Source organism: Propithecus coquereli, unplaced genomic scaffold (assembly GCF_000956105.1).
Source record: "Propithecus coquereli isolate 6110/MARCELLA unplaced genomic scaffold, Pcoq_1.0 Scaffold377, whole genome shotgun sequence".
Taxonomy (NCBI): domain Eukaryota; kingdom Metazoa; phylum Chordata; class Mammalia; order Primates; family Indriidae; genus Propithecus; species Propithecus coquereli.
In genome coordinates, this window is record NW_012149474.1 from 950711 (window position 1) to 961184 (window position 10474).

General features: G+C 57.7%; 1 protein-coding gene across 1 annotated transcript in view; it reads right to left on the minus strand.

Moving 5' to 3' along the window:
- The window catches only part of EPS8L2 (EPS8-like 2), a 14720-nt gene extending 6327 nt beyond the window's left edge, over positions 1-8393 (minus strand). Inside the window, exons 1-5 of the mRNA XM_012651935.1 lie at positions 8326-8393; positions 8179-8234; positions 7289-7353; positions 731-892; positions 7-172 (exon numbers count right to left, since the gene is read on the minus strand). Coding sequence (XP_012507389.1) covers positions 7-172; positions 731-892; positions 7289-7353; positions 8179-8234; positions 8326-8369 — 493 coding nt within the window. The 5' untranslated portion in view covers positions 8370-8393. The remainder of the gene's footprint in view (positions 1-6; positions 173-730; positions 893-7288; positions 7354-8178; positions 8235-8325) is intronic.
- Positions 8394-10474: the final 2081 nt, after the last annotated feature.

Consider the following 10474-nt stretch of genomic DNA (forward strand, 5'->3'; position numbering starts at 1 on the left):
CCCCACCCCACGCGGGCCGCACCTCCACCTCGTCGCAGTGGAAGAAGTGCACGTCGGGCTTGCTCTGCTCGGGGTCCTGGCACACCAGCAGCAGCACCGAGGGGTAGCGCAGCTGGTTCAGCACCGTCTGGCTGTGCTGCACGGTCTGCAGGGGGAAGTTCTCCAGCTCCTCCTGCATGGGGCGGTGGGGGGGCGGTGGGGACACGGTGCACAGACGTGACTCACCGTGGGCCCTGGACACGGACCTGGGCTGCAGCCGTGTGCATGGAACGGTTCACAGACGTGGCCCCAAGAAACTGACACAATGCCATGGTCACGGATGTGACTCGTGGGCCCAGCACATGGAGTTCCCGCCAGACACAGACGTGGGCGTAACTCACAGGCAGAGAAAAGACCTGGGACCCAGGCGGGGCCTGTGGACTCCAGTGAGGAACGGCCATGGCTGTGGACACAGCCAGGGATACGCCCCACAGACAGGGACGTGGCCCTGGACACACCTGGCCACAGCGGGGCGAGCCTCGCAGGTGTGCAGTGGAGCCGGCCCAGGCTCCCCGGTCCTGCCCTGGGTGCGCGGCTCTGTGTGGCCATGCCTGCCGCCTCTCTCCCCGTCTGCTCTCATGGCCAGAAAGACGGGCCCCTGCAGAGGCCCGGCCACACGTCTGGGCCGTGGTGGACGGCAGGCACTGCCTCGCCGACCTGCTCCCCGCTCACCCTGGCCGCCGGGCGGTACCTGGGACTCGATGTCCAGCAGCCGCAGCGACTTGTCATTCACTTGCAGCAGCATCTCCTGTGTCCAGATCTTCTCCTTGGAGCTCAGCTGCACCAGCTTCCGGATGGCATCGTCCACGGACACGATGGCCTCACTCTTGTCCATGATAAAGGTGGCCAAGTGCTGGGGGTGGACAGGTGGTCACTGCTGGGCAGGGCGCTCCGCATGCCCAGAGCCCAAGCCCAAGGAGCCACAGCCTGGGAGCCTAAGGGGGCACAGCCAGCCCTGGAGGGTTTGAGGGGACACAGCCCCACCTTGGGTGGGGAAGTCTCCATTCTGCCTTGGTGGACATCTGTAGGGGTCATGGTTTTGTCCTGATAAACCCTCCAAAAAAATTCCAGGCTAGGCACAGTGGCTCACAGCTGTAATCCTGGCACTCTGGGAGGCCAAGGTGGGAGGATCTCTTGAGCTCAGGAGTTTGAGACCAACCTGAGCAAGAGTGAGACCCATCTCCACTAAAAATAGAAAAATCAGCTGGGTGTGGTGGTGAGCACCTGTAATCCAGCTAATTGGGAGGCTGAGGCAGGAGGATCGCTTGAGTCCAGGAGTTGGAGGCTGCAGTGAGCTGTGATGACGCCACTGCCCTCCAGCCTGAGCGAGACTCTGTCTCAAACAGCAACAACAACAACAACAGACAAAAAACACCCTCAGAAAAATCCCAAACTGCTTGGGAGCGCTGGGCCACTGTCTGCCTCCTGCCTGTCTGTTGTGCTCTTTCTTCCTTCTCAGACATCACCCTTCCTGGCCACCTGGCTGTATCACCTGTCACCACGTCCCTGACCTGCCTTGTTTTGCATTTATCTGATCCAGCGTCATGCTGTGCAAGACTCTTCCTGCCACCATGGTGCTCACGCGCTGCCGGGGTCGCAGCTGCTGTCACCTGGGACAGTGCCTGGTACTCAGCAGGCCCCCGATGCGGATGCAGGTGACAGCATGCACGGGCTCCCCGGCCAGCCTGCCCTCCCTGCCCTGCGCCCTCCTCTCCCCTGTCCAGGCCTGGCTGGGGCCCCTCCCTCGGCCAGGTCCCAGGTGTCTGCCTGGACGTTCAGGTGAGTGAAGCCCCCGTGGCGGACGGTGCTGGGCCGGCTGCATGAACACTAACTGGACTCCAGGGCAGTCGAAGACTTAACTGCAAAACACCTAACAGGAAAGATCTACAAGAAAATGCCGGATGATTCCTGATCACCTCCAAGGCCTTCTCAATGGGGTGTTTGCTCAACAGGAAAGAAAGCCCAGATGCTCAAAAGTAAAGGCCAGTACATTCGGCAATAGAAAAACAAAAATTTCTGCCTGGGAAGAAAGTGCCCTATACAAAGAAAAAAAAAACATTAAAAAAATTAAAAGTGGGAAAAACATAGGTAATAGATATTGATTTTCTTGATGTAGGAAAAGACCAATGTGCAACGCCAGTTCTTTGTTAAAAGCTCTATTTTGTTACGTATGATAATTAAAGATACCAACAATAAATGAATGAATATGTAAATAAGTAAAAGATTAACACCCCAATAGAAAAATGGAGCACAGTCTACAGAAAAATAAACATAAGTAACTTTTTGGTATAAAAAATGGCATGCAATCTTACGGAATAAGAGAACTGCAAGTTGATCCTGGTTTGTATAGTGGTGAGTGAAGAAAAAAACGAATTGCAAATTGGAACTCCGAGACTCTGTTATTTTAGGAATTGAACTTTTTTTACCTGTTCTATTGACCAATTCTAAAAGTCCTTGTGGGCTACACTGGCGGGTTCGGAAGTGGAGAAATGGGCGTTTCCATCCAGCACCTGCGCAGCCTCTCTCGGGAGTAGCCAGGGGAACCTGTACAGGTGCGCACACCTTCCCTCCCAGTCCCACCACAGGGAACCAGCACAGCCAGGTGCAAAATGTGGCACTGGCCTGCTCAGTGCAGAACTGTGTGTAATAATAAAGGCTGGACCCAGGCCACTTGCCCATGGACAGGCTGAAGAATGAGTGGGGAACACACAGGGATTGTGAGGCGCTCGTCTGCGCGAGGCAGAGTCAACCCTAAACACACGTCGTTAGTAAAAGATGGCACAGCCAGGCTGCTGGGCCATGACAAGCTTCAGTAAATCGCATATGTTTTCTGACCATAATGGGATTAAATTAGGAACCAATAGTTAAAGATAACTAGGAAGTCTGCAAATATTTGGAAATAAAGCAAAATACTTCTAAATAATCCCTGGGTCAAAGATGAAGTCACAAGGAAAATTAGAAGCTATTCTGATCCAAATGATAACAAAAATATGCATGTCACAGTTTGTGGGACACAGCTAAAGCAGTACTTTGAGGGAAATTTATAGCTTCCAAGGAATATGTTAGAAAAGAAGAAAGACTTAAAGATCAATGATCTAAGCTTTCACCTTCAGAAGCTAGAAAAAGATGATCAAAATCCCAACTTAGTGGAAGGAAGGAAACGAAGAGCAGAAACCAATGCATTAGTGAACAGACAATCAAGAGAGAAAAATCAACAAAACCCAAGTTGGTTCTGAAAAGATTAATAAAGTTGATAAACCCCTAGCAAGACTGATCAGGAAAAATGCTAGCGAAAACACAAATTCTCATAAACCAGACGGAAAGAGGGGGTCATCACTGCAGATCTTACAGGCACGAAAGGCAATTAATAACCAAACCCTTCCCACAAAGAAAATCCTGTACTCAGGCTTCACGGGTGGATATTTAAGGAAAAACTAATAACAAGCTTTCACAAACTTTCTAAAAACAGAGGAATGGGAAATACTTCCCCACCGATTTGTCAGGCAACACAACGCTGACACCAAAACCTGCCAAAGGCATTACAAGAAAAGAAAGTTAAAGACTAATATCCTTAATGGACGTCGATGCAAGAACATTAGCAAAATATTAGCAAATCAGCACGTCAGCACATGCACAGGATGGCACGCACAGATACACGGGTTATCCCAGACATGCAAAGTCGATTCCACATTAAAAACAATCACTCGGTATGATTTACTAAATTAACAGTAATGAGGCCGGGCGCAGTGGCTCACGCCTGTAATCCTAGCGCTCCAGGAGGCCAAGGCAGGAGGATTGCTTGAAGTCAGGAGTTCAAGATAAGCCTGAGCAAGAGTGAGACCCCATCTTCACTAAAAATAGAAAGAAATTAGCTGGACAACTAAAAATAGATATAGAAAAAATTAGCCGGGCATGGTGGTGCATGCCTGTAGTCCCAGCTCCTTAGGAGGCTGAGGCAGGAGGATCGCTTTAGCCCAGGAGTTTGAGGTTGCTGTGAGCTAGGCTGACACCACGGCACTCTAGCCCAGGCAACAGAGTGAGACTCTGTCTCAAAAAAAAACAAAAATCAAAAAAACAAAACAGTAATGAATAAACCTCAGTAGATTCATAAAAAGCAGTTGACAAAATTCAATACCGTTCATGATAAAAACTTTGAGCAAGCAAAGAATGAAAAGGAACTTCCACACTCGAATAAGAATATCTGTGGACACGTGGCACACGGACACTGACTGCTTTAAGACCGGACACAAGACGGGGGTCCACTGTCCTCACCCGTATCTGGCTCTGTGCTGCACCTGTGGTCCTAGCCAGGGCAGTGGGGTCAGAAAATACGTACGTGTAAAAATAAGAAACCAAGAACCGTCTTTATTTTCAGACACTGTGATTATATACATGGAAAATCCAATCATCCACAAGCAAATCGCTACGATAAGTAAGTTCAGCAAGGTCTTGGGGCACTGGATCACCATACGAAAATTTAATTATTTTTCTATATGCTAGCAACAGACAGTTGGAAAATGAAATTAAAAAGCAATAAAATAATACCATTTACAACAGCATATAAAAATCAAATACTTAAGGACTAGCGTAACAAAAGCTATGTGATACCTCTATGAGGAAAACCACAAAACTTACTGAAAGAGATTACAGAAGACCTAACATGGAGACACCAGGTTCATGGACGGGAAGCCTCACTATCGTGAAGATGTTAATTCTCCCTAAATTGATTCACAGATTTGACTTAACGCCAATCACAATTCTAGCAGGAGCCAGGAGCCTGTAACCCCAGCACTTCCGGAGGCTGAGGCAGGAGGAGCCCTTGAGGCCAGGAGTTCAAGATTATCCTGGGCAACACAGAGAGATCCTATCTCTACAAAAACTAGCAAAAGGAATTGGGCGCAGTGGTGGCCTGTAGCCCCATCTACTCGGGAAACCGAGGCAGGAGGATCCCTTGAGCCCATAAGTGTGGGGCCGCAGGGAGCTGTGATGACAGGAGAGCAAGACCCTGTCTCAAAAAAAAAAAAAGAAAGAAAGAAAGCAAGCAAAGAAAACACAGGAAGAAATCTCCAGGGCCCTGGTCACGCAACGACTTCTTAGGAGCCAAAAACCACAAAAGAACCACAAGAGAAAAAGGAGGGACTGGACGTCATTCAAACATTTCTGCTCATCCAAAGCCAGTCGTGCACACAAACTGACAGGTCTGACCCGTGCAGACAGCGAGAGGCATCGCCAGGTCACAGCCCGACCCTCCCCACCAGTAAGGACCAGGTCCCCGTGGGTGGGCGCAGAAGCAGGGCCACCTGCCCGGTGCCACCCGGCGTCTTCCTCCACGCGGCCGGTTTCTTAAAGTAAGGTGACGAAGCAGAACAGAGAGCGCCCACAAGCTGCACGATTCAGTTACGGGACATTCTGCAAAAGACGATGCCGCGGTGACGGAGGACAGACATCCCTGCGGGAGGCTGGGGCCGCGCACAGGGGCTGCAGGGCAGGGTCTGGGCGACGGCGCGGGTCTGTGTCCGGCTGTGGGGAGAGCGGCTCACCCCGCACACGCCAGCTTCACAGGGTGACGATTTGGGAAAAAGGAGACAGGCAGGCTCCAGCGGTCCCCCACGGCAAGGGGGCTGACCTTGCCCTGGCTGGTCCCTCCGACTCTCACCCTCTCTCTGGGCCTCGGTTTCCTCCTCTGGGAGGGGCAGGGAGACCCCACCCTCTCCCCTACCCTTGCTGGCAGCTCCCAGCGGCTGTGGGCCTCTCGCAACAGCTGGCCCAGCCAGGCCAGCTTGGACCAAAGTCCGGGAGCCCGGAGGTGGCTCCTCACCAAGAAGGGCAAAGTCCCACCCCTGAGAAAGGTGGCAGATCTGCCCGGAAACAAGGGACCAAGGTTGACCCGTCCACCCCTCTGTGCCCTCCCCTTGGAGGCTGAGGGGGCAGCTGTCACCAGCCTGGTCACACAGACGACCCGCCCTGCTCAGGTGGGCTGGGAGAGCCCCACGCAGCCCCGCTCAGGAGCCTTAGGGAGTTCCTGTGTTCTTTGGCCCCATTCTACAGACAAGGAAACGGAGGCTCGGAGACTGGGACTTCCTCACCTCTGCGGCACAGCCCCCTGCGAGGTGGGAGGACAGGGCGAGGGCGAGCATAGCAGCCAGGGCCGGCGGGGAGTGGCAGGGCAGAGGGCGTCCCCAGCAGGGCCCCAGGCTCCAGGCTCCTTTCCCCTCCCCCTTCCTCATCCTGGGGGCTTGGACCACCACCAGGAACCGGCCCGCTCCCAGGCGCCGGAAGTTCTTTTTTTTTTTTTTTTTTGAGATAGAGTCTCACTGTGTTGCCCGGGCTAGAGTGCCCTGGCCTCATACTAGCTCACAGCAACCTCAAACTCCTGGGCTCAAGCGATCCTCCTGCCTCAGCCTCCTGAGTAGCTGGGACTACAGGCATGCGCCACCATGCCCGGCTAATTTTTTCTATATATTTTTAGTTGTCCAATTAATTTCTTTCTATTTTAGTAGAGACGGGGTCTCGCTCTTGCTCAGGCTGGTTTCGAACTCCTGAGCTCAAACAATCCGCCCGCCTCGGCCTCCCAGAGAGCTAGGATTACAGGCGTGAGCCACCGCGCCCGGCCTGCCGGAAGTTCTTTTTTCCTTCTATTGAAGAGACAGGCTCTTGCTCTGTTGCCCGGCTGGAGAGCAGCGGTCACAGCCTCGAACTCCTGGGCTCCCTGATCCTCCGCCTGGGTCTCCGAGTATCTGGGACCACAGGCGCCACCACACCCCGGCCAGGAAGGTCATTTAAAAAACCTCTTCCTGAGTTCTATGGGTGAGTTAAAACTGCCCGAGGAGAGAACCCTCTCGAGCTGGCAGCTGGTCTGAGGGCAGGCGACCAAGTCAGGCCTCTCGGAGCTGGCCCTCCAAGGCCCCCTGCACAGTGCTCGACAAAGGGCGTCTTTGTTCCACCTCCTGCCTTCTGATCCAGTTCCCTGTTTTGGGGCCAGGGTGACAATTTCCTTCCCACTGGCTCTTCCCGTCCAGGGCTGCAGGCACCGGGTGTACCTCCAGCACAGCCGGGGCGGGGCTCCCTGCGGCCCCCAGACCTTGAGCTCCCAGGACTGGAGGGAGGCTCGCTCCCCACCACAGCCGGGCCCAGGACGGGTGTGGGGCAGGCCCGCTCTCCCTGGGCCGGTGTCCCCACCTGCCTGAGGACCCTGGGGCACCGACAGCAGGGGTGCCCGAGGAGGGTGCTCCTGGGCGCGGGGCCTCACCTGGACGTGGTACTGGGAGGTCTCGTGCATGATGACGTTGGAGTTGGAGTACTTTTTCCTCTGCTCTGGACGGGAGATGCCGGTTGCTCAGCCCCAGATGGCGGGACCGCGGTCCCCCGTCAGCTGGGACTGGACCCCCAGGTGGGGCCATGAGGGAGGACCCAGGGTGTGAGACTCGGGGAGGCCCTCCTGGGGATGGCGAGGGTCTGCAGGAAGCCCTCTCCCTCCGCCCAGGACAGCCCCCGCGAAGCCCCCTTGGGGGAAGACCGAGGCTCAGAGAGGGCCAGGGGTTTGCTCAGGGTGGTGATGGGGCAGCCTGTGACTGGGGATGTCTGTCCCAGAGGGTGGGGGCAGGAGGCTGCCCCACGCCTATGCCCACCTCCTAGGGGAGGGGCCTGGGCCAGGGCATCCTCCCACCCCGTCCTCCCACCCCAAGAGTTGCCAACTGAAATCTCCCTGGGTGCCCGTCCCAAAGCACCAATGAGGGGAGGTGTCCAGCTGGGGGTTCAGTGCGGGGAGGGGTGGGGGCAGGGCAGCATGGGAGCAGGTGGGGCTGGCCAGGCCCCTCCCTCCTGGAGCAGACACCTGGCAGCTGGGTCAGCCTGAGCCCCCGCCCCCTCTGCGATCCGGTTGCTGCAAGGAGTGCGGTGATCAATATTGATGCTCCCTGAATTATTCGTGAAGGCCTCTCCCCTTACAGGTGTGGGGGAGGGGGCGCAGAGCCAGGAGCCTGCAGGTGGATGAGGGCCACCCTGTCTCCCACCGGGCTGAGCTCCCCGAATCAGGGCCCAGCACAACTTCGGGGCTAGAGGGGTTGTTCCCTGCCAGGGATGCCAGGGACGCGATGCCCGCTCCCCCGTTGCATCCCGCCCGCCTGCAGCCTCACTCACCAAACAGGTCCTTGGGGCTCATCTTGGCCACACCCTCCGACCTGCCCAGGCTGCCACTGCAGGGGAGGGGCTGGTGAGGGTGGGGCCCACACCGCACCCCTCCCTGGGGACTGCTGGGGAGTGAGGGGTGGACAGGGGAGAGCTCACTTGGCGGCACCAGGGCAGCAGCTCACGGACCCAGACTGGCTCATGGTGTCCTCGGCAGCAGCAGCCAACACCTGGTTGGACAGAGGAGTGGAGCTGACACTTCCTCCTGGCCTGGCTGGTGGCCTGGCTACTCCCAGGGCAGGACCTGGACCTCCTCCTCCCTGTGCCCAGATCCAGGGGCCAGAGCCGTGATTGGCCTGGGCAGGGCAAGGGGTCCCTCAGGGAGCAGAGGCCCCTGAGCCGTGCCCTGCGTCCAGGTGGTGGTCCCTGAGGCCCCATCTGGGCCCAGACCCTCGCTGTCTGCAGGACCCCTCCAGAGGCTGTCTGGGAGGCTTGGAAGTAGTGGGGAGAAAGCGCCTTCCAAGTAGAGGGAGCAGTACCTTCAAAGGCTCAGGACGGCGGCGCCTGGGGCCCCAGAGGGCAAGGTCCAGAGGGAGCCTAGCCTCCGGCCCACCCCTGCCCACCTAGGCCCACCCCCAAAGGGCTCTGGCACACACGTGGAGACACGCCCCCATGCATTCAGCTCCCTCCCAGCGCAAGGCCTAGCAAGGAAGAGGCCGTGTGGACAGGAGTCCTGCGTCCTGGGTGCCCAGAAGGCAGTCTGGGGGTGCAGCGTCTTCTCACTCTGATGGAGGGGGACAGCAGGGTGGCCCAGAGTAGGACCCTTGGCAGCAGGGGCTGGGTCCGAGGGAGGGAGTGGACAGGTGGATGTGGGTGGGGGCTCAGAGGAGTCTTCCTGAGGCTGGAGCCGGCCTGAGGCACCAGCGCTGGCATGACCGCCTCCAAACAGAGAGGGGTGGGCGCCTTGGGCCTCCCCAGGGCAGACCCAGGCCGAGCTCCCTCCAGTGCGGGCCTCTCCAGGGGCACAACCCCAGAGCTTGTCTCTGGGCCCGGCCCTGACCTCTCCCGAGCTGCATTTTGGGGAAACTAAGGCCTGGCTGCTGGAGCAGCCCCATGTCCCTGGACAGGCCTCCCCGGCTGTCCCTCAGTGGCTCTGAGGCCAGCTCCCCATGGGAGACCACGGGGTCCTGGACCCACACCATCTCCCTCCCGCCGGCGCTATCGGATGTGTCCCTCTGTGGCTTCAGTGTCGGGCCTGCCGGCGGTGCTGGTGTGGCCAGAGGGCTGGGGGGCCAGCCTGGAGCACCCCAGGACTGGCTGCATTGACCAGGTCCTACCCAGAAGGGGGCCCCCCTGAGGTGTGAGAGGCCTGGGGGCCAGGGACATTCCCTCGCCCGGCCACTTCTGCTGCCCCCTCCACATGCTACCGAGGGTCCCAGCTCGCCAGAGGGGGCTTGGCCAGATTCCTCTGTCCATCTCTCCGTGGAGAATGTCTGGAATGTTCATGACCTCAGTGGGTGAGCCTGAGTGTTTGCTTAATGGGATTCCTGGCGGGCTCGACCGAGGGCACCAGGCACGTGTGTCCAGGTACACACACACCTGGGCGAAACACAAACGTGCCGTCGCAGACCCAGGCCTGCAGGTGCACACACAGACACGCACAGGCTGCGACGTGTGGCCCCTCCCCTTGGGGAAGTCCAGGCTGGGAATGCCTAGGCCTTCAGCTACCTGGGGGCAGGGGGGTCCAGGTCACCAGGGTGGTGAAGCACCTGGGGAAGGGGCTAACTCCAGGCCTGCGGGGACCCTGCCCCCGTGGGGGCTGCTTAGCTGAGGGGGCAGGAAGCCATGTAAGCCAGTGGGGGTGGGGCAGGGCAAGACCCTGGCTCTGGGGGCCTGGGGCCCAGGATGCACTTTGGTTTTACTGCGGCCATTTTCTGGGTGTGGGGGGGGCCAAGCAGGGTGCCCAGTCAGTCAGGCCCAGGAGGGGCGGCCCCAGAAGGGCAGGGAGGAGGGCCAAGTTCAAGTTCCGGCTCCACGCTGAGTGACCTTGGGGGGAGCTTAGTCACTGGGATTCCTGCCCTTGTGGGAGCTAGGTGGGGCCCCAGAATGGGAGACCCCTGAGGCCCTGGGTGTGCCCCGGTCTGGGCGCTGCGCTGCGGTTGAGGGTTGAGGGAGGAGCGGATAAGCCTGGGAAGGTGTGGGTGGGGAGGGCTGGCACCCCGGGGGCGGCAGGCAGGCATTGAAGGCCAGGAGGACCAGGCAGGGTGGGGGCGCTGGAACCACAAAGCCTGGCTGGGCAGGAAGCAGG